This window comes from Microcaecilia unicolor, chromosome 13, assembly GCF_901765095.1.
Source record: "Microcaecilia unicolor chromosome 13, aMicUni1.1, whole genome shotgun sequence".
In the NCBI taxonomy this organism is placed as follows: domain Eukaryota; kingdom Metazoa; phylum Chordata; class Amphibia; order Gymnophiona; family Siphonopidae; genus Microcaecilia; species Microcaecilia unicolor.
Genome location: NC_044043.1, coordinates 15349390 through 15374118, shown reverse-complemented (window position 1 = coordinate 15374118; position 24729 = coordinate 15349390). Strand labels below are relative to the sequence as shown.

General features: G+C 43.7%; 1 protein-coding gene across 1 annotated transcript in view; it reads left to right on the top strand.

Annotated features, from left to right (window-relative positions):
• MLXIPL (MLX interacting protein like) overlaps nt 1–24729 on the top strand; it is a 389368-nt gene that overhangs the window by 334276 nt on the left and 30363 nt on the right. The window contains exons 12-13 of the mRNA XM_030185603.1: nt 19510–19622; nt 20037–20156. Coding sequence (XP_030041463.1) covers nt 19510–19622; nt 20037–20156 — 233 coding nt within the window. The remainder of the gene's footprint in view (nt 1–19509; nt 19623–20036; nt 20157–24729) is intronic.

Here is a 24729-nt window from a genome sequence, read left to right as displayed (position 1 = left end):
GTGTTTGAGCCAGGTTCTGCTCCTGCTCTATGTTTGAGCTAGTTCTGTACCAGTTCCCTCTTAAGCCAAGTCCCTTTCAGTATCCTGTTCCAGCCAAGCCCATTCCAGAATTCTGTTCAAGCCAAGCCCGTTCCAGAATCCTATTCCAGTCAAGCCAAGCCTGTTCCAGAATCCTGTCCAAGTCAAGCCCAGCCAAGCCCGTTCCAGAATCCTGTTCCAATCAAGCCCAGCCAAGCCCGTTCCAGCAGCCTGTTCCAGCCAAGCCCGTTCCAGAAGCCTGTTCCAGCCAAGCCCATTCCAGAAGCTTGTTTCAGCCAAGCCAAGCCCATTCCAGAATCCTGTTCCAGAATCCAGTTTCAGCCAAGCCCGTTCCAGAATCCTGTTCCAGCCAAGCCTGTTCCAGCCAAGCCTGAATCCTGTTTGAGAATCCTTAATCCTGTTTAAGAATCCTGAATCCTGTTCCAGCCAAGCCTGTTTGAAAATCCTGAATCCTGTTCCAGCCAAGCCTGTTTGAGAGTCCTGAATCTTGAATCCTGTTCCAGTCAAGCCTGTTTGAGAATCCTTGTTTATTGTCTTGCTTCTGTTATTCTTGTTGCCTAGCTCCTACCCTATCTTGCCTGTCTAGTTGTGCTTTGCCTTGTCTCTTTTAGTCTATTCCTATCCGGATCCAGTCCTTGCCTTGTCCTTGTCTTGCCCTTTTCTGGACCCAGTTTTAATCTACTTCTGTGTTTTGCCTTGTCTTGCATTTCTGGGTCCCAGTCCCAGTTTTAATCTAGTTCCGAGTCTTGCCTTGTCCTGTCTGGGTTCCAGTTCTGACCCTTTGCCTTCTTTTCTTGCGTCGTCTGGCTCTGATTCTTGTGTTGTCCATTGTGTTTAGTTACCTGTGTCCTGCCTTGTTGAGTCTGTTAGTTTATCCTAGTCCAGTCTGTTCTGATTCCTGCCTGTGCCAGCCCAGGTGATTTGTCTGCCAAAGCTCCAGCTTTGCTCCAAGGGCTCACCATTTCTGACAGTTGTGACACCCATGTCTTTCTCTGTTGCCATCTACAATAGCAGCTCTTCCTGTCCCTTGATCTGATCACATTTTTATTTCCTTTTCTATCACTATCCCTGCCCCTCCATCAGTATGTCCCCCTATGCGTTATTTTACCAATTCTGCTCTAGAACTGATTCGCTCTGATCTCGCAGTCACTTTTTCCTCAGTCAATTTGATGTCCCAAGCGACACAGCTCAATGTTTCCCTTCAAAAGATTATAGATCTTCATGCCCCTGTTTTTCCTTTTTCGCTGCCACAGTACCGAAACCCTTCTTTTAGCGCTGAATGACTATATTTGAACTTCTCTTGACCAACATTATTCTGTTATAGTTGTTTCTCTTGACCTTTCCACAGCCTTTGATATTGTCTCTCACTCCCTTCTGCTTCCTCGCCTTCATTCCTTAGGTATTCGAGGAACGGTCCTTGCCTGGTTTACCAGATATCTCACAGATCGCACCTTTCAACTATTCCACAAAAGTTCTTGTTCTCCAGTTGTGCCACAAGGATCTATTCTTGCCCCCACTCTTTTAACCTTTTTCTTTCTCCCCCTCTTCACAATCATTCAGGAGCAATATTGTGTCCCATTTTATTACACGGACGACATCCAAATTCTTTGTCGCTCAACAGATCCTACCACTTTAGAGGCTGCTATTAATTCTTACCTATCTAATGTCTCTTCCTGGTTTGAATCAAACCACTTATTTCTTAGTTCCTCAAAATGTGGGCTATCCATTTTTCTCTTTCCTCATCTTCTTTGCCTCCTTCCCCTCCAATTCTTGATGGCCACCAGCTTCCATACCGTGAAACCATGAAAATTCTCAGTTTTATCTTTAGAAACATAGAAACATGACAGCAGATAAGGGCCAAATGGCCAATCCAGCCTGCTCATCCCCAGTAACCACTAACTCCTCCTTTTCCCAGGGATCCCATGTTCTTGTCCCAGACTAGCTTTTCCACTGTTGAGTGAAGTAATCATGAACTTATAAAATTTAGAGGCAACATGACCTTTTGATGTGAAGGAGCAGCCAGTCGTAGGATGATAAGTCTGGATGGAGTCAAAACAATGCTTCAGCTGAATCCAATGGAAATATTGGGTAGAATGCAGATTGAACTGAGTTTGAAGTGCTGAGAACGGTTTTAATTTGTTATTTGAAAAAAATATCTTCAACAGACCAAATGTTACTGTGAAACCATTCTTTCCATTGGAGAGGATGATTATTTATGCGAATATTAGGGTTATACCATAAGGATGACGTCAATGAAGTGTCAGGTGGAATGGGCATAAGATGATCTAGTTTTAGTAAAGATGAAAACGCAGCGGAAATCAAGGGGTCTTGTTTTAATTTGTCCATGAGCGTTAAAGGTAGATATGAATTAAGGTCTAAGGGAAACCATTTACTTTTTTCAATTTGCAACCATGAAGGGGAATAGGCCAGATCACTTACTAACCACTTGGATGCTTGCTGTAATATGAAGGCTCTATGATAAGTGAGAAAATCTGGGAATAAAACCCCAGATTTCTCCTTAGTGGATTTAAGAGTAGAAAGCACAATTTGGGGAGTTTTCCCAGACCACAAGAACTTACTCAAAATTTTGTCAATACTTTTATAAAAGTAAGGGGGAAATAAGATCGGTAACATACTTTAAATGAACGTGATTTTTGGGGATATCATCATTTTTATTGACTCCAGCCGACCCCACCAGGACAGGTAAAGAGGAGACCAGGTTTTAAGAAGGGCCTGAACCATGTCCAGCAATTTTTTTGAATTAATTTCCATGGTGTCCTTTAGGGAAGAAGCGAGATCTATTCCTAGGTATCTTATTTTACAGGATGACCAGGCAAGACCGAATGGAGCTATCATATCAGGAGTAGCTAATATATTCAGAAGATATTGATTTTATATCCAGAGAAAGATGCATACAAATCGACTAATTTTAAAAAATGGGATAGAGAAGATTCAGGTTAGATAAAAAAAAAAAAGGCATAATATCATCAGCATAAGCTGAGATTTTAAATTCTAGAGATGAAAATTTGATTCCTGATATATCCCGGGAAGAACGAACCGTTAATAAAAAGATTCCAAAGCTATATTAAATAATAAAGTGGAAAGGGGACACCCTTGCCTAGTACCTCTGTGAAGAAAAACTATTTCAGAAACTGTATTATTAACAAGAATATGGGCTGTTGGGTTATTATATAAGATTTTAACCTTGTTAATGAAATCTAAAGGGGCCCCAAACCACTGTAGTGTATGGAAAAGGAACCACCATTCCACTCTGTCAAAAGCTTTTTCGGCGTCTATTGACACAGCAATAACTGGATCCTGATTTAACTTGGCCTGGTTAGATATATGGTGAAAGGGATGGGCATTGTCCGAAATAAGTCTGTTAGGCATAAAGTCCACTTGGTTAGGATGAATAATTGTGGGAACAACTTTAGTAAGCCTTTTGGTAAGAATTTTTGCAAAGATTTTGTAATCCACATTTAATAGAGAAGTGGGCCTGTAATTGCATACTTCTGTTGAATCTTTATTTGGTTTAGGCAGAACTGTAATAATAACTTCATTAAATCTGTTAGGAAAATTAATGTTCTTTCCCAACTCCTTATAGAACATTATTAAAGGGTTCACTAAGTCATCATGAAAGATTTTATAAAAATTCACTGGGATATCCATCTGGACCAGGGGCTTTACCAATGCTAAGTGCCTTTATAGCCTCATTATTAAAATAGCTTTTCAGTTTTGCCCACTGCTGATCTATTTCCTTCATCTGCTCCCATCCAGCTAACTCTTCCTTGAGAAATTCTCCCATCTTGGCAAAGTTAGTTTTTTTTTTTTTTTAAATCTAGGACCTTCAATCTTGAGTAAGCCCTTTCCTCCTTTGTTTTAATATTGAACCACACCATTCAGTAATCGCGCCTCAGCTTCAAGCCCCAAATTGATTCAGTTGTCCGGAGCGTCCTTTTCTTGACACCTCTCTTTTGCGCACTCTGCTTCTTTCTCTCGTAGTCTCTCGTTCAAATTACTATAATCCTCTCTTGATTGGTTTTCCTGTTTACTCATTAAAGCGTCTTCAACTTGTTCAATCAACCGCTGTCAAAGTTCTTCACTCAGCTCACTGCTCTGACCACGTTACTCCCCTTCTCCGCACTGAAAACTGGTTGCCAGTCTCTTCCAGGATTAAATTTAAAGAGATTTGTTTGGTCTTTAAGTCTCCCCCAAATATCTTTCATCTGTGCTTACCCCTTACACACCCTTCTATTCTCTTTGTTCTTCATCTGAAAACTTTCTATTAGTTTCCTCTCTTCCTTCGCTTCGTCTTACTATCTCTAGAGAGGCTAGTTTCAGTTTTCAGGGACCTTCTCTCTGGAACTGTCTTCCACCTCATCTTTGCCTTGAAACATCTTACCAGAAATGTAAGTCCTTGCTAAAATCCTTCCTTTTCACAGAGGCTTTTAATACTCCCTCCTGATTGTGTTACCTCTTCCCTTATGTTTCTTAGTCATTCCCTCATCTGTTTTTAGAATTGTAAACTGCATAGCTGCCTCCATGGACAACTTGCAGTATAGTGAGCACTGAGGATAAATAAATAATAAATAAATAACCTTATGTCCTGTTAGCATATTCCACATTCCTTCCACATTTCTACTGCCTCTTCTTGAAGTGCAGCCACTGCCGCAGAAGAACAGGCAGGGCTTTTTTGTGCTGGTACGCACCAGTACAGCGTACCAGCACCTCCCCCCCCCCACATGAGTCCTGCACCCTTCCTCTCACTCCCCTACTTACTGTTTTTCTAGGACTCGGCAGTGCAAACGGTGCAGGCAGCGATTGAGAGAGGCTGGCAGCATCGGAGCTTCCCTCTGTGAGTCCCGCCTACTTTGTTTCAACTTCCTGTTTCTACATAGGCGGGACTCGTAGAGGGAAGCTCCGACACTGCCAGCCTCTCTCAATCGCTGCCCTGTTCGCGCTGCCGAGTCAGACGCTGGCAGCCTTTCTATCGCTTCGGTGGCAGGCAGTGGAGAAGGAGGACAGGCTGGGGGAAGAAGAATTGCTGGACATGAGAGAGGGGAGGGCAGGGGAGAGAGGAGAATCGCTGTGCATTGATGAGAGGGGAGGGCAGTGGAGAGAGGAGAATCACTGGACATGGATGGGAGGGGAGGGCAGGGAAGAGAGAATTGCTGGACATCGATGGGAGGGGAGGGCAGGGATGAGAGAATTGCTAGGCATGGAGGGAAGAGAGGAGAATCGCAGGACATGGATGGGAGGGGAGGGCAGGGAACAGGGCCGCCGAGAGATGGGCCGGGCCCGGGGCAAGGATAACCCCGGGGCCCCCAAGGTCATCGCCATCGCCACCCCCCTCCGCCCACCACCGGGCTGGGCCCCCCTGAATTCAAATCATACTGCCTCACCTCGACCTCGCGCCATGTGAAAGAAGCGCAGCAGCGGCAGTCTGCAGATCACTTCCCTCCCTGTGTCCTGCCCTCGCGCAAGTTACTTAGATGAGGGCGGGACACAGGGAGGGAAGGCCCGAAGGGAGGCGATCTGCAGACTGCTGCTGCTGCGCTTCTTTCACACGGAGCGAGGTCGAGGTGAGGCGCTATGATTTGAATTCAGGGGGGCCCGGCCCGGTGGTGGACGGAGGAGGGGTGGGTGAACAGCACTGCGGTGCCAGGCCCCCCTTGGAGGCCCGGGCCCGGGGAATTTTGTCCCCCTTGCCCCCCCTCAGTGGCCCTGGCAGGGAAGAGAGAATTGCTGGACATCGATGGGAAGGGAGGGCAGGGATGAGAGAATTTCTGGACATGGAGGGAAGAGAGGAGAATCGCTGGACATGGATGGGATGGGAGGGGAGGGCAGGGAAGAGAGAATTGCTGGACATGGATGGGAGGGGAGGGCATGGGAGAGAGGAGAATCGCTGGACATGGATGGGAGGGGAGGACATGGGAGAGTGGAGAATCGCTGGACATGGATGGGAGGGGAGGGCAGGGGAAAGAGGAGAATCGCTGGGCATGGATGGTAGGGGAGGAAAAGGGGCAGAGAACAATCGCTGGACAAGGATGGGAGGGGAGGGCAGGGGAAGGAGGAGACATACTGGACATGGATGACAGGGGAGGACAGGGGGCAGAGAAGAATCGCTGGGCATGGATGGCAGGGGAGGACAAGGGGCAGAGAAGAATCGCTGGACAAGGATGGGAGGGGAGGGCAGGGGAAGGAGGAGACATACTGGACATGGATGGGAGGGGAGGTCAGGGAAGAGAGATTCGCTGGACATGGATGGAAGGGGAGGGCAGGGGAGAGAGGAGAATCATTGGACATGGATGAGAGGGGGGGAAGGGGAGAGAGGAGAATCACTGGACATGGGAGGGGAGGGCAGGGAAGAGAGGAAAATTGCTGGAAATGGATGGAGAGGTGAGCAGGAGATAGAGGAGAATTGCTGGACATGGATGGATGGAGGGGTTAGCGGGGAGAGAGGAGAAATGTTGGACTTGGATGGAGGAGAGGGGAGAGAGAATTTTTGCTTTATATGGATACAGGGGAGGGAAAAATTCTGGACATGGATGGAGGGGAGGAAAGAGGAGAAGTGCTGGACATGGATGGAGGGGAGGAAAGAAAAAAGAAGATGATGCACATGGATGGAGATGAGGGAAAGGGAAGAGAGGAGAAAAACTGCACATGAATGGAGAAAATAGGCAAAAGCTGGATCCACGTTATACCTCCTCCAGTCAATTCCACGGAGGAGGACTCAGCTTTTACTTATGGATGTATGGCATGAAATGAAGAAGAAAGGAGGAAAGTAAGAAATAAATGGAAAGGAAGCCCTGGAAATGGAGTTAAGGGAACAGATAGAGAGCAGCAGAATCAGAGACTGGGACCAATATGGATAGAAAAACAAAGTCACCAGACAACAAAGGTAGAAAAAAATAATTTTATTTTCATTTTAGTTTTTGGAATATGTCCAATTTGAGAACTTACATCTGTTGTATTATTTTGCACTTGGTATACTGAAGCTGTAACAGCTTACAGAAATTATTTATAATGAAAAAAATTATGTTGTTTTTTTTCTCCTATACTGGTATAATATTTTCAATTATGTCTGTTTATATGTGCCATGGCTGGTATAAGGGGTGTGGGTAATGTGGGTGTGGCTATCATAGGGGTGGGGTTATATATGGTGATCCCGCCCATAATGAGTACCGGCACCTTTTTTTGTACAAAAAAAGCACTGTGAACAGGTGACAGGGTATCTGCATGGAAAGAGAGCGTATATTGTTCAGGGGATATGGAGGTTGTTCCTACACCAACAATGTGAACAGAAGAACAGGAGCCCTCGCAGTCACAAATTCACACCAAACACAGCGAAGGTGACAAAAAAGTGGAAGCTAGACGATATGCAAAATATTTTTTGGTCTTCGTGTTTCAGCCTCAGTGGCCTGCTTCAGGAATCTTCTGCTGGATGTTTGAAAACAATCTAGCTTTCCAAGTATAGCAACAGGTTTAATACACGTTATACACAAACCAGTATCACGTAACTGAATGCTAGCACCAATTCGCTCACACTAGTGAGCATACAGGAATACACATGTTTCTGCCAGCTATGTAGAGCTATACACCTACAACATCAACAGAGGCAAATGGGCAAGATTCACATCTGTGTGCTGGCACATAGCTATGTATGTCTGTCATTTTAGGGCCCTGCACATCTACAGGTCTCTAAACTACAGTTTGCCAGTAATGCTTTCAGAGAGGGGCCAAAAAACTAGGGCTGCGATTAACACATTATCATTGATCGCGATTTAGAAATTTAATCATGATTAATGGTTAATCGCCCTCCCTCTCTGCCCACACACTCAGTCTACCATCTCTTCCTCCCCTCCCCTCCACTAGATTTTGCTAAGAACTGGCTAAAGGTAAGCCAGGAAATTATGGATTATCTAGCCCTACAAAAAACGAAGGTGAAAATAGTCAGATCTTCTGATAAATGGTTTGGCTCTGAGTTGTTTGTACTAAAGTGAAAATGTAGATCATTAGAAAGAAGTTGGCAAAAACATCCATGCAAGGAAAATAAGGAGAACTGTAAATCTGTCAATAAGGACTACAAGTCCTTAATAAAATAAAAGAGAGAGGAATATTATTCTAAATTGGTTAATAGTAAGACTGTGGATACCAGGATGCTTTTTAAGATTCTTTGCAAACTTACAAATACTGAATTATATACAACCTCTAATGTTCAAAAACCATCATCTTCTCAGTTGACAACATATTTTAATGTCGAAATTACCACTATTAGAGATTTATTCAAAAGTAGTAGATTACAGCAGGATTTCCTGGGTATTGTTCCTACCTCTGTTTCCGTAGATAGGATTTGGAAAGAGTTTTCAATTGTCTCACGGTCTTCAGTAAATATGTTGTTTAAAAAATATGTTACTTCATATTGTGCTTTCAACTCTTGTCCTCCCTATATCATAAAAACAGCATCCAGTAAATTCAAAGTGCTGCTGTTGAATTAGTTATAGTCTTCTTTAGATTCTGGAGCTTTCCCTTCTTTTTGGGAGAAATTATTATTATGCCCTTTATTAAGAATAATAAAGAGCTTAGCCACTTATTAGCACATTATAGACCTATTGCCTCAGTGACTCTGTTCTGTAAGCTTATGGAGGGAATAGTGGCTTCTCAGCTTTCTGTCTATCTGGAGCATTATATTATATCAAAGACAAACCAGGGGCGTAGCTACGGGTGGGCCTAGGTGGGCCCAGGCCCACCCAATCTGAGCTCAGGCCCGCCCAATTTATGCTGATAGGCGCAGGTTAACAGAGGGAGTACACAGCTTTTCTTGCTGTGGCTCACTCGCTCACCCACATGCAGCCTGAACCCCCCTCCCCCTCCCCATGCACAGAAAGGCGCCACCATGGCGCACAGGAAAGTCTTCCGGCTTCTGCCAGAGCAGTATCGCTGCTATCGCGGGCTGTGGTGGACAGGGCCGGTCTTAGGCCAAGGGCCGCATAGGGCCCCGCGCCGCGCACCTCAACACTGCCCGCTCTGCTCCCGCAGCACCGGCACTCACTGTCATAGGCGGCGCTCTCAGTCCTCAGGACGGTTTCTCAGCAGCGCGTCGCCTCTTCTTCCCTGGGCTTCAGCGCCGTCCTTTTCCCTTTCAAAAGACGCGCGGATTTGTACACGGCCGCCTCCTCTCCCTCCCTGTCTCCCCTCCAAAGCCGCCGAACATGTCGAACCTCAGCAAAAGCACAAGCAGCAGCCAGCAGGAGGGACACCAAGATGCGCATACGGACCCTGTAAGTAGTGACTGGAGTGGGCAGAATGGGTGATGGACGTATTTGTAATGTAAGGCCTCGCCGGGTTGTGCTGCTCTTGATGGGGTGGGGGAGTCAAGCGTTTCCACGTGGATCTCCAGGCCCGGTTACTGTTTTATTTGGTGCTTGATGGACCGATGTGGTGTTGTGGAGGTGAAAGTACCGGGAGAAACAGGTCAGGAAAGAGGCCCTGTTTACTTGGCTCTGGACGTCACTTGTTCATAGTGTTTTCCAATAGTTTGTTTCAAATACAAAAGAAGATTCTGTACCGTGAAAACGGGCAAATGATTAAAAACAAATACAGCGGAAAATGATTTTATTTGGTTATTTTGGTGTGGGTACTAAATTCAGATGCTCTCCAGGTGTTCTTTTAAACCAAAAAACTGGTTTGTGCAAAGCTTAATGAGGTAACTGATGTCAAAATGTAAAATTATGCCATGCCTGGATATAACTGTAGATCACGTCAGCAAAACCATATGTATTCAGGGACTATGATGCTATCAAACAAAACGTACAGGGAAGGAAAGACATTTCTTCAAAATAGAAAATTAAAGGATTTTCTACATGTCCCTAGACTTCAGAAGTTGAATTCCTTGATGATGGGAGTAACTATGCTGTTCCTTTTCTATATGAAATTCATAACTGAGTTCTCTGAAATAGAGTAGGATTGAATATATGTGTGTATATTGACTTATAAGTGCATTCACTCTGCAGCTCCTCAGTACCTCTCCGCTCTCATCTCTCCCTACATTCCTCCCCGGGAACTCCGTTCACTGAGTTAATCGTTCTTATCTGCACCCTTCTCCTTCACTGCTAACTCCAGACTCCATTCCTTTTATCTTGCTGCACCTTATGCCTGGAATAGACTTCCTGAGCCGGTACGTCAAGCTCCATCTCTGGCCGTCTTCAAATCTAAGCTAAAAGCCCACCTTTTTTATGCTGCTTTTAACTCTCCTAACCTTTATTCACTTGTTAAGAATCCATAGTTTATCATCCTCACTTTAATATTCTCTTATCTCTTGTTTGTCTTGTCTATCCTAATTAGATTGTAAGCTCTGTCAAGCAAGGACTGTCTCTTCATGTTCAAGTGTACAGCGCTGTGTACGTCTAGTAGCACTATAGAAATAAGTAGTAGTAGTAATTCAATCATCAAGTGCATTCAAAGGCATTATCCCAAGAAACACTATTCATACCTGTATACATAGTGCCCACCCATATTAGCTCTGGGCCCACCCAAAATGTCAGGTCTGGCTATGCCACTGAGACAAACCAAAGGTAAAGGTTAAAAAAAAACCCTACGTGTAGTCCAAGCAGAAATCCAAGAAGTAGGGGTGGACCAAGAACTCTTCACAGTCTGAAGTCAATAAAAAACTATTTTATTCAGCACCACATGTGTATTCGACCTGACACGGGGCCGTGTTTCGACTAAACAATCGTCTGCTTCAGAGGTCTGACACTTACAGTTGGAAATCACAAAATATAGGTGTAGAACAATGCAACTGGTAATCAATAAGCCTGGTTCTGCTTTGTGTTGCATCATATACTGAGTGAAGGAGGGGCTGGCCATCTGGTACCACTGCCTTCAGTTTGGTAATCTCTATCTCCACCTTCTGGTAGATGGACACAACCCATCAGTTTCTGGATTCATCTGTACTCCCAGGCAGCCATTCATGTACATTAAGAGGCACAACCAATGCCACAGGCCACCAACGCACACTCCAGCTCTCACTATAGCCACAGGCCCAACCTAGACACCCCTGGGATCTGTAGATCTCCACATTGATCTTGGAGAACATAAATGTGTGTTCCTCTTCTAAAATGCATGCATACTTTTTCCCCACCCTAGTCCTGCCAAAACACACCCGGACCATGCCCCCTTGACATATGCACAAATTTGTGATTTGAATGAATATAGCTTAGCTTTGTGAAATTGGGATTTAAACATGTGTGGGATATACCCATCTAAATGCAGGTTTTTGCATATCCAAATTGTGCATAGGGCTTCTAAAATATCTGCCGTGGAGGGGCGTAATCGAATGGGGCGCCCATGTTTTCATGAGGGCATCATCGCAGGACGGCCCCGTAAAGGGGCGGGGCAACCCGTATTATTGAAACAAGATGGGCGTCCATCTTTCGTTTCGATAATACGGTCGGGGACGCCCAAATCACGAAATTTAGGTCGACCTTAGAGATGGTCGTCCTTAGGTCGTTTTTGAGATGGTTGTCCCTGGTTTTCGGCAATAATTGAAACCGAGGACGCCCATCTCAAAAACGATCAAATCCAAGCTATTTGGTCATGGGAGGAGCCAGCTTTCGTAGTGCACTGGTGCCCCTGACATGCCAGGACACCAACCGGGCACCCTAGGGGACACTGCAGTGGACTTCAGTAAAAGGTCCCAGGTGTATAGCTCCCTTACCTTGGGTGCTGAGCCCCCCAACCCCCCCCCCCCCAAAACCCACACTGTACACCACTACCATAGCCCTTAAGGATGAAGGGGGGCACCTACATGTGGGTTTCTGGTGGGTTTTGGAGTGCTCACATTTACCACCACAAGTGTAACAGGTAGGGGGGATGGGCCTGGGTCTGCCTGCCTGAAATACACTGCAGTACCCACTACAACTGCTCCAGGTACCTGCATACTGCTGCGATGGACCTGAATATGGCATTTGAGGCTGGCAAAAAATATTTTTAAAGATTTGTTTTGAGGTGCAAATCTTTTGAAACAACTCAGATCACTTTTTGGCCCCCTCCACTTCTGGGACACCGCATATGCGTTAGTTATTCCAGCCGGAACTGTTTACCAGGACTTCAATTTTACCCAAAAGAGATTCCATTTCACTCTCCAAATTATCAGTGCATGATAGTAACCTATTAAAATCAAAATGCAGATCCTCCATCTGGGTAATCATTGGAGCCGACTCTGTGGGTGCTTGAGCACCCCCAATATTAAGAAAGTTCCTTGTATGTGTCCACGGAGGGATTATTTTCATTGGGTTTAGCACCCCCAATAATTTTGAAAAGTTGGCTCCTATTCCACATCATTCACACAAAACTATTGTACTATTGGCATACCTGTCATGTACATTTGACTGAACCAAGATCTTCAGACTTTTCTATTGCTGATCCCTATAAATGGTACAAGCTTCCAAGGCATCTCAGACTTCTTTCTGACACTGTGCAATTCAAGCCACAACTTAAACTGTGCTATTTGCTGAAGCCTTTGAAGGCAGATTAGACCTGGTATCAACTGTGGTAAGATGTCAAGTTTTTGTAGGGTGTAGTTAGGATAGCGTTATTTGTGATCTAGCGTACCAATTCATTTAGGGGAAAATTCTATAAATGACGCTGAAATTTGAGCACTTAAAAAATTTATAAAGGGTGCATGCCTTATATAGAATAGCAGTTAGGCGCTGGACTTACACCTACTACTACTACTTATTATTTCTACAATGCTACTAGACGTACGCAGCGCTGTACACTTGAACATGAAGAGACAGTCTACAAAATATTCCGCCGATTAACAAGATTTACTTTTTACCCACAAGGAAGGATCGAGAAGGTGTTTCTGAAAACTTGGAGAAAGTTGAAGAACTGAAGGACATTTCATTGATATTAGAGGACTCACTTTCTGAGGTAGCAGTTAGGGCTACTCTCCTAAGATCCTTTGTATTTGAGCAAGACTTTGATGCAGTATTAAAACTATACTTTAAAAATTTTCAGCAAACATTCTGTGGTCAAAAATTGTGGATATTCCCGGACGTGACTAAGACCACTCAGGAGAGGAGAAAGCAGTTTCTGGAAATGAGAGAGGAAACCAGGTCTTTGGGGGCAACATTCTTACTTGCTTATCCTTGCAAGTGTGTTGTAAAATATTTAGGTACAAAGTATGTGTTTTTTGTTCCGACTCAATTGAGAGAATTTATAAATATGAAAAAGCTTGTCAAGTCATGAATCCAGTTTAGTGTATTAATGGGTGGTAGACAGGGCTATGCCTTTCTTATTGCAAATGTCTTTAATTTAGATTCCCTGAATCATTTAGATTCCTCCCCATTAGTTGTGGTCTAAGGAAGATATGGTGATTTAATACTGTTTCTTTAATTATGAATGTGATTCATTTTGTATATGCGTTTCACTTATATCTGTATTGCTTGTAACAAGTGCAATACTTGTAAAAGTTAATACTTGTAAAGGTATATAAATTTGAAGAAAAAAACAAACATGAAGAGACAGTCCCTGTTTGACACAGAGCTTACAATCTAATCAGGACAGACAAACAGGACAAATAAAGGATAAAGCGAATTACTTAAGGTGGGAATGATAAAACAGACATGGGTACTGAACAAGTGAATAGGAATTAGGAGTTAAATACAGCCTCAGTTCAGGAAGTCTATTGCAGGCATATGGTACAGTAAGATAAAAGGAATAGAGTCAAAAACGGAGAGTGGGTAGGTTGAAAAGAGAACTATGCACCCATATATGTAAATGTTGACTTTGGAGGAATAATGTTCAATAAGGAATGTAATACGTGTTCAGTATTTTGTGGTGTTATGCTTGTTAAGCTCTCAATAAAAACTTTAAAATTGAAAAAAAAAAAAGGTACACTCCGTTCCGGCCCAAATTAATCTGGCCAAACTAATAATTGACCCTCAATTGCTGTGGCACACCGGTTGAAAAACGCTGGTTTAGATTAAAAATGAGGAGCCGATGCTTGCTTAAGGACTAGAGTAACAGCAGTTATGAGATTGAAAAGTCTCATCCCGCTAATGTAGTGCCTGAAATCTATTGCAAGTGGAGTTGTTTACCCCCAGAGAAGTGTGTTAGGGTTTGTCTTGAACTTTCATGAAACTTCATGTGAAACTGGAAACCGGAAGAGCAGAGTGAATGGACATATGCAAAGGTTTCTTCTTTCTAATTCTGTGATGCCTCTTTGAGAGACAAGATATCATGAACTTTGACACAGTGTGTAATGATATTCAAGAAAGTCATGTATATATAAATCCTCCTAGTTATAGATTTTCTATGCAGGTACTATAAGGTGTGAATGAGCATGAAAGATATAAGAGAATATTGTTTGTGAATAAAGGTTTTAAATACACGTGAGCAGGTTTTGAAGCACACGTGTTTAATAAAGATATTTTGTATTCAAAAAAAAAAAAAAAAAGGAATAGAGTCTGGAGTTGGCAGTGAAGAAGAAGGGTACAGATAAGAGAGAGTTACCCAATGAACGGAATTCTTGGGGAGGAGTGTAGAGAAAGATAAGAGTGGAGAGATACTGAGGAGCTGCAGAGTAAAGGCACTTGTAAGTCAATAAGAGGAGTTTGAATTGTATGTGGAAACTGATAGGGAGCCAATGAAGTGACTTGAGGGTCGGGGAAAAGGTACCTTGCCAAGATACCTCACAAACAGGGAAGATAGGGTTTCTGGATAGTGAGGTTGCACAACAGACCGTGGTAGGCCAGGTGCTCTTAAATACAACTAAAGATCAGACAAAAGATGGCAAATCAATAGTGTCAGGTACTAAGCATCATGCAAATAGGAACAACAAACATACTCTGAAATGTCTATATGCAAATGCTAGGAGTCTAAGAAATAAGATGGGAGAGTTGGAATATATTGCACTAAATGAAAAATTGGATATAATAGGCATTACTGAGACCTGGTGGAAGGAGGATAACCAGTGGGACACTGTCATACCGGGGTACAAAGTATATCGTAGTGATAGGGTGGACCGGAATGGTGGAGGGGTAGCATTGTATATTAACGAGAGCCTTGACTCAGATAGATTACAAATTCAGCAGGACACATTGAATCATTGTGGGTTGAAATTCCATGTATAAAAGGGAAAAAAACGGTGATAGGAGTGTACTACCGTCCGCCTCGCCAGGATGAGCAGGTAAATACAGAAATGATAAAAGAAATCAGAGACGCGAACAAAATGGGCAATGTGATAATAATGGATGACTTCAATTATCCAAATATAGGCTGGGTAAATGTAACATCGGGACACGCTACAGAGGTACAATTCCTTCCTCTGCTTTATGGAGCAGCTGGTGCAGGAGCCGACGAGAGAAGGAAAAATTCTAGACTTGGTCCTTAGTGGAGCGCATGATCTGGTGAGGGACGTTATGGTACTGGGGCCGCTTGATAACAGTGATCATAATATGATCAGTTTTGATATCAACCTTGAAGTAACTGTACACAGAAAGTCAAATACGTTAGTGTTTAACTTTAAAAAAGGAGACTATGATAAAATGAGAAGAATGGTAAAAAAATAACTTAGGGGGGCAACTGAGAGAGTAAGAACTGTACAACAGGTGTGGACGCTGTTCAAAAATACCATCCTGGAGGCCCAGGCCATACATATTCCGCAAATTCGAAAAGAAAGACAGAAGTCCAAAAGACAGCCGGCCTGGTTGAAAAGTGAGGTGAAGGAAGCTATTAGGGCTAAAAGAAATGCCTTCAGAAAATGGAAGAAGGAACCGTCTGAAAATAACAAGAAGCAGCATAAGGAGTGTCAAAGCAAATGCAAGGCGCAGATAAAGAAGGCCAAGAGGGATTACGAAAAAAAAATAGCATTAGAGGCAAAAAAACATAGTAAAAAAATTTTTCGGTATATTAAAAGCAGGAAGCCAGCAAAAGAATCGGTTGGGCTGCTGGATGACTGAGGGGTAAAAGGTGCGATCAAGGAAGACAAAGACGTAGCGGAGAGACTGAATGAATTCTTTGCTTCGGTCTTCACCGAGGAAGATTTGGGTGGGATACCGGTGTCGGAAATGGTATTTCAAGTGGACGAGTCGGAGAAACTTACTGACTTCACGGTAAACCTGGAGGACGTAATGGGGCAGTTCAGCAAACTGAAGAGTAGCAAATCTCCTGGACTGGATGGTATTCATCCTAGAGTACTGATAGAACTGAAAAATGAGCTTGCGGAGCTACTGCTAGTGATATGCAACTAATCCTGAAAATCGAGTGTGGTACCGGAAGATTGGAGGGTGGCCAATGTAACGCCGATTTTTCAAAAAGGCTCCAGGGGAGATCCAGGAAATTATAGACCGGTGAGGCTGACGTCAGTGCCGGGGAAAATGGTAGAGGCTATTATTAAAAACAAAATTACAGAGCACATCTGAGGACATGGATTACTGAGACCGAGTCAGCACGGCTTTTGTGTGGGGAAATCTTGCCTGACCAATTTACTTCAATTCTTTGAAGGAGTAAACAAACATGTGGACAAAGGGGAACTGGTTGATATTGTGTATCTGGATTTTCAAAAGGCGTTTGACAAGGTACCTCATGAAAGGCTACAAAGGAAATTGGAGGGTCATGGGATAGGAGGAAATGTCCTATTGTGGATTAAAAACTGGTTGAAGGATAGGAAACAGAGAGTGGGGTTAAATGGTCAGTATTCACAATGGAGAAGGGTAGTTAGTGGGGTTCCTCAGGGGTCTGTGCTAGGACCGCTGCTTTTTAATATATTTATAAATGATTTAGAGATGGGAGTAACTAGCGAGGTAATTAAATTTGCTGATGACACAAAGTTATTCAAAGTTGTTAAATCGCGACAGGATTGTGAAAAATTACAAGAGGACCTTACGAGACTGGGAGACTGGGCGGCTAAATGGCAGATGACGTTTAATGTGAGCAAGTGCAAGGTGATGCATGTGGGAAAAAAGAACCCGAATTATAGCTACGTCATGCAAGGTTCCACGTTAGGAGTTACGGACCAAGAAAGGGATCTGGGTGTCGTCGTCGATAATACACTGAAACCTTCTGCTCAGTGTGCTGCTGCGGCTAGGAAAGCGAATAGAATGTTGGGTATTATTAGGAAAGGTATGGAAAACAGGTGTGAGGATGTTATAATGCCGTTGTATCGCTCCATGGTGCGACCGCACCTTGAGTATTGTGTTCAATTTTGGTCGCCGCGTCTCAAGAAAGATATAGTAGAATTGGAAAAGGTGCAGCGAAGGCGACTAAAATGATAGCGGGGATGGGACGACTTCCCTATGAAGAAAGATTAAGGAGGCTAGGGCTATTCAGCTTGGAGAAGAGACAGCTGAGGGGAGACATGATAGAGGTATATAAAATAATGAGTGGAGTGGAACAGGTGGATGTGAAGCGTCTGTTCACGCGTTCCAAAAATACTAGGACTAGGGGGCATGCGATGAAACTACAGTGTAGTAAATTTAAAACAAATCGGAGAAAAATTTTCTTCACCCAACGTATAATTAAACTCTGGAATTTGTTGCCGGAGAAGGTGGTGAAGGCAGTTAGCTTAGCAGAGTTTAAAAAGGGGTTGGACGGTTTCCTAAAGGACAAGTCCATAAACCGCTACTAAATGGACTTGGGAAAAATCCACAATTCCAGGAATAACATGTATAGAATGTTTGTACGTTTGGGAAGCTTGCCAGGTGCCCTTGGCCTGGATTGGCCGCTGTCGTGGACCCTTGGTCTTTTCCCAGTATGGCATTACTTATGTACTTATGTACTTATGAAATAGTACTCATCTTAGGCTGTACTCCAATCTGGGGATTATTTAGTCCAACATAGCCTATGTTTCGCCATGGAGCTGTCTCAAGGAACACCCCCTGTAATGATAAGAAGAATACGTATTATTTTGTATTCTCTCATATAATTTTAGGTTCAAATCCTAGCTTTAATTTACCCAATGAGTAGTCTTGGAAGTTGTTAATTGTTTTTATTTGTTTTATTATATATGCGACTTAGAGTATAAAGTCGCATATACTTGGGCAAAGGCGGATTAGAAATGATAAATCTATATCTATATCTAATCTAAATCTAAGTGCATGAGCTAATATGATCATCAGGCTTATTTTCGAAAGTGATCGCCGGCGATCTTCCGACATAAATCAGGAGATGGCCGGCGATCTCTCAAAAGCGGCGAAATCGGTATAATCGACAGCGGCTTTTTTGACACCATCGCCGCTTTCCTGTCACCGCGCCGGCAAAAGTTCAAGGGGGCGTGTTGGCGGCGTAGCGAAGGTGGGACATGGGCGGGCATGGGCGTGGCTACCAGATGGCCGGCTTTTGCGGATAATGGAAAAAAAAGCGGCGTTCATCAGTATTTTGCCGGGTTTACTTGGTCCTTTTATTTTCACAACCAAGCCTTAAAAAAGTGCCCCAGCTGACCAGATGACCACCAGAGGGAATAGGGGATGACCTCCCCTTACTCCCCCAGTGGTCACCAACCCCCTCCTACACTAAAAAAATAAAAATAAAAACCTTTTTTTTACCAGCCTGTATGCCAGACTCAAATGTCATACTCAGCTCCCTGACAGCAGTATTTTATTTTTTGTTACATTTGTACCCCGCGCTTTCCCACTCATGGCAGGCTCATGCGTCCCTGGAGCAGTTTTTAATGGGTGCAGTGAACTTCAGGCAGGCAGACCCAGGTCCATCCCCTTCCCCTACCTGTTACACTTTTGGTGCTAAGAGTTGAGCCCTCCAACCCCCCCCAAAACCCACTGTACCCACATGTAGGTGCCCCCCTTCACTCATAAGGGCTATGGTAATGGTGTAGAGTTGTGGGGAGGGGGGTTGTGGGGATTTGGGGGGCTCAGCACCCAAGGTACGGGAGCTATACACCTGGGAGCTATTTGTGTATTTTTTAAACATTTTTAGAAGTGCCCCCTAGGGTGCCCGGTTGGTGTCCTGGCATGTCAGGGGGACCAGTGCACTATAAATGCTGGCTCCTCCCATGACCAAATGCCTTGGGTTTCGCTGGGTTTGAGATGGCCGGCATTTTTTTTCCATTATCGCTGAAAAACAAAACCAGCGATCTCAAACCAGGCGAACTCTGGCATTTGGCTGGGCTAAACCGTATTATTGAAAAAAAAAAGATGGCCGGCCATCTTTTTCGAAAATACGGTTCCAGCCAGCTGTTGCGCCACCACCAAAATAGATCACCAGCGATCTATTTCACCGGCGACGTTCGGTTATGCCCCTCTTTCGTTTTCGATGAGAATGACCACACCTCCATTTAGGAATTCAGTCATAGAGCTAATAGATTTAAAAAAAAAAGATTTCTGCAGTGGATATATATCAATTTGGGGAAAAGGATGGATCTAGTTTGAACTGGGATGTGGAAGAGCTGGGATATGAGCTCTTCACTCATACCTGCTCTCTAATCCTCCAGTAATATTTCCTATTTTTCAGATATTGAGAGGCAAAATTGTGGGAAAGTCTCCCCAGTCACTGCTGTGGGGCTGGTCCCACAGCGTCGGCCCTCTCCCTCCACGCCCAGCCGAGGCAGGCCAGAATCAAGAAAGGTAAGCTCTTTGAGCAGGGACTGTCTTTCTTCTATGTTTGTGCAGCGCTGCGTACGCCTTGTAGCGCTATAGTAGTAGTAGACCAGTGAAAAGGGGTTAATAATGCTTAACCAGGCTTTCAGTTCCCTTTAAGTTTCCCATTTGTATATATCATGTTTACCTAGTTTTCTAGTTGTCATAAAATTATTTGTGTTGAGTCATTTAGATGAAACCTTGGTTGAAGTTCTGAAGGTGCTCTTGTTTCTTCTCCAGATCAAAGAAGTAGCCATGTTTCAATAATTCAGTGCATAGAATTTTTCCTTTCTAACTATAAATAAAGCCCTGGAAATCAGCATAGAATTACAACTGCATAGTATTTGCTGTGTCTATGGTAAAGATAGCGATGTCAAGGATGGTCTCTGATTACCATTTTAGATGGAAAACCGCCGGATCACACATATCTCAGCAGAGCAAAAGAGACGATTCAACATTAAACTGGGCTTTGATACATTGCACAGCCTAGTGACTACCCTGAGTTCCCAACCCAGTATTAAGGTAACTCCCGGTATCTGGGGTGGAGTGGGGGGAGGGATAAAACTGTGTGGATAACACAAATCTTTGGCTAACTGGAAGGCTCCAGCATGGAGGGAAAACATAAGTACATAAGTAATGCCATACTGGGAAAAGACCAAGGGTCCATCGAGCCCAGCATCTTGTCCACGACAGCGGCCAATCCAGGCCAAGGGCACCTGGCAAGCTTCCCAAACATACAAACATTCTATACATGTTATTCCTGGGATTTTGGATTTTTTCCAAGTCCGTTTAGTAGCGGTTTATGGACTTGTCCTTTAGGAAACCGTCCAACCCCTTTTTAAACTCTGCTAAGCTAACCGCCTTCACCACATTTTCCGGCAATGAATTCCAGAGTTTAATTACACGTTGGGTGAAGAAAAATTTTCTCCGATTTGTTTTAAATTTACTACACTGTAGTTTAATCGCATGCCCCCTAGTCCTAGTATTTTTGGAAAGTGTGAACAGACGCTTCACATCCACCTGTTCCACTCCACTCATTATTTTATATACCTCTATCATAACATAAGTAAATTACCCAAAAGAAGAGGCAGTAGATGGAGGATTATAGGGGATGTGAAAATAAGGGCAATGCACCACACTGATGGAGAGATCTGAAAAAGAAGAGCCCCCTTGAGAGGCAGAAAGTGAGACATTTCTAAGGACAGTCATCTGAGAAGCCTGTATGAAGGGCTCCTGAGAGAAACAAGATGCAAGTGACCAGGTTATACTCTTGCCCAGTGCATCCAGACTTAAGGCAAATTTAATTTAACTTCCAAATGTGTATTCCACCTCTTTCAGTTTTTCAACAGCATGGAGCAGATTGCAATATGTACCACAGCCCAACACCAATCCCATTAAAATCCCAATTTCAACCCATCCAACCCACTCCTCCCTAACCCTCATATTGTAATCCAGGTGTCAGCTTTAAAAATAGCAAAGCTTTTCTAGTAAGACAGACGATTTGGTGAAGAATTAGTTTGTATCTGAGGTCCAGAAGTTTGAGACAGCCTCATAACTAGAGACTTGAGTTTCATTCTCAGTTTAGCTGCTTCTGAGTTCATGGGTTTTGAAGGTGTACAAATAGTGTTATCTGATTGTTCTTACTATGATATGGGTGATAACACACAATGGAGCTGAAGTAGGGCTGACAAAGTTATGGAGCTTTCTGGAGTGTTCTACTAAGCATGAGCAGAACATGCCATGCAGGTACAATCACATGGGACCACCTCATTTTTTTTCCTGTAGAGGCTAATGGTTGCTAATTTTTTGCAGAATGTGTGTGTGTGTATTTTAAAATTTGTAAATATTGTCATTTTGCCACCTTGGTTTGATGTCCTCTTCAACTTAAGTAGAGGAGTGTGGTAGCCGTGTTAGTCCACTCTTAAGGTTATCAATAGAAATCAAACAAAATAAAACATGGAAAAGAAAATAAGATGATACCTTATGTCCAATAAAAAAGGTATCATCTTATTTTCTTTTCCATGTTTTATTTTGTTTGATTTCTATTGATAACCTTAAGAGTGGACTAACATGGCTACCACACCTCTCTACATGTAGAACCCCAAAGAATAGCAAGATTCCGGAATGCTAAAGAGTGACAAGATTCCACAGCAGAATCTCAAAGAGTAGCAACGTTCCATGTAGAACCCGATCTGACGAAGAAGGGCAACCTTCGAAAGCTAATCAAGAAATGTATTAAGTTATGTCCAATAAAAAAGGTATCATCTTATTTTCTTTTCCATGTTTTATTTTGTTTGATTTCTATAGATTCTACATGGAATGTTGCTATTCCACTAGCAACATTCCATGTAGAAGTCGGCCCTTGCGGATCACCAATGTGGCCGCGCAGGCTTCTGCTTCTGTGAGTCTGACGTCCTGCACGTACGTGCAGGACGTCAGACTCACAGAAACAGAAGCCTGCGCAGCCTTCTACATGGAATGTTGCTAGTGGAATAGCAACATTCCATGTAGAATCTCCAATAGTAGCAACATTCCATGTAGAATCTCCAATATCAACAATCCATGTAGAATCTCCAATAGTAGCAACATTCCATGTAGAATCTCCAATGGTATCTATTTTACTGTCATAGTAATGCTTGAATGTTTTCACTTATATACACTGTCAGCTAGCACATTTGCTTATTTCCGATCTGAGGAAGAAGGGCAACCTTCGAAAGCTAATCAAGAAATGTATTAAGTTATGTCCAATAAAAAAGGTATCATCTTATTTTCTTTTCCATGTTTTATTTTGTTTGATTTCTATTGATAACCTCTTCAACTTAGAAATTGCTTAGGTTTTCCATCGAGTTTGGCAGGATTCTTGAATTTTTTTTCTTTTTTGTACGGCCATAGTCTGCCGTGGGGAGGGTAGTTATTTAAGTTGGTGGTATACCAGAAACTGTTCTAATGTCAAGTGGCTTTGATTGTATTAGAAAAAGCAGTATGTTAAGATCAATAAACCATAACCAAAGTTAGAAAAAAAGAATGTTGCAGTCTGCATTTTATAACTGCTGACTGCCACAGGCAGAATTAAGTCCCGCTATTCAATGCTGGGCCATGTCCAAGAAAGGACATTGAATATGCAGGGCTATGCCGAAATGTGCTGGCCACAGGATCGGATGCAGTCCCAGCCAATATTCAGCTGGGACCCACATAAGACAATTATGTTGGCCCCGGCTGAATATCGGCCGGACCCTGCTTAAGGGGAAGGAGATACCCTCTCTCCCACCTGATCCCCCAAAGATAACAAGCCCTGACTAGAACTCCACCCCTCACCCTCTGTAGGCTCCTCCAGGCCTATATTCTTTAGTCCTGGTGGTCTAGGGGGTCATAAGAGCAAGATTGATGCTCATTCACTCCTGCCCATTGCAGCTCTGGTCTCAAACTGGATATGCAACCTCTAGCAGCAGACTCTGCATGTACAGCAATAGTAGAGACATAGAAACTGAAATACTCCCCAAAGCTGATACATTCTAATTAATAAATAGGAATAAAATACTTTTTTCTACCTTTGTTTTCTGAGAATTTTATTTTTCCATTCATTTTGGTTCCAATATCTCTTTTTCACTTTCTCCATTTTCCTCCTAACTCCCTTTCCAGGGTCTCCTGTCCATTTCACATTTCTTTTCTTTCCATGTCCACCATCCATCCCTCTGTGTTCCTATCCATTCTGTCCAGCATCTCCCCTCTGTGTTCCTGTCCATATAATCCCCCCATGTTCAGCATCTGTTCTCTGTCCCAACTCTTCCCCCCATATTCAGCAGCTGCACTCTCAGCATCCGTATTCCTCCCCATGTTCAGCATTGCCCCTTGGTGTACTTATCACCCCTCTGCATTACACATTTCCCCTCTGTGTCCTTATCCCCTTTTTTCCCAGCATTGCTCCTCTGTGTCCTTGTCTCAATGAGCCCTCTCTGCCAGCATCTCTTCTCTGTGTCTTTCTTTCCCCATGTTCAGCTTCTCCCCTCTCTTCTCTTCCACCTGCATCCTAACCAATACCTCTCCCTTTCTGTGCTCTGCCCCTATTTCTCCCTCCTTTCAGGGGTCCAGTGTATCCATTGTTTCTTCCTATCTCTCCACTCCCCCCATACCGTGAGAGAGTGTGTGTGTGTGAGTTATACCACCTTTCTGTGATTACAATCAAACTGGTTTACATATTATACACAGGTACTTATTTTGTACCTGTGGCAGTGGAGGGTTAAGTGACTTGCCCAGGTTCACAAGGAACTGCATTGGGGATCAAGCCCAGTTCTCCTGGTTCTGAGTTCACTCCTCCACATACACAAGTTTGTAGGACCATAGGGGAGAGGGGGGAGATAAGAATGGACTCGTGATAAGGGGGAATAACGTGCGTAAATACTGGTATTTAAGAAGTATACAGCTAGATGTGATAGTGTGAACTTTGTGGGTGGGTATTCACATGGGTGGAACGTGGACAGGATGCATATTTACTACAAAATCCTATAATCTGGAGTCATCTTGCTGCTGTGAAGTTCACCTGTTGTGCTGGAGCAGAGCAGGCATTACTGCAGTCATCCTTGAGTCACCAGCTGAGTGGCCCTCTGAGGTGCTTCATTAGTGGACGCTCTTCCGCGGTGTGACTGGAGTCATCTTGCTGCTAGTTTTCCTGGTGTGCTGGAGTGGAGCAGGCACTACCACAGACACCCTTGAGGTGTGTGACACCAGCTGAGTGGTCCTTGAAGATGCTTCATTAGTGGATGCTCTTCTACAGTATGCGGCTGCAGGCATGTGGCCATGGGCATGTGCCCGAAGGGGCGTGACCAAACAGGCATGACCATTATCAACTTCTATTGACTTTATTATGGGAAAGAAGAAACAAGGAAGGAAATGCACTATTCCACCTGTTAGGGGCCCAATGGATTAACAAGTGCGACCATTATCAGCTGCTACTTCCCCTATGTCTGTGAGTACCTTGTCATCCAAACTCTCCCTATCTCCTCACACACCAACTCCTCCTCCTCAACCTGGGGAAACTCTACTGGATGGTATGGCATCTTCCCTACCGTTTAACCCACCTTCTCCAGAGCTTTTGAAC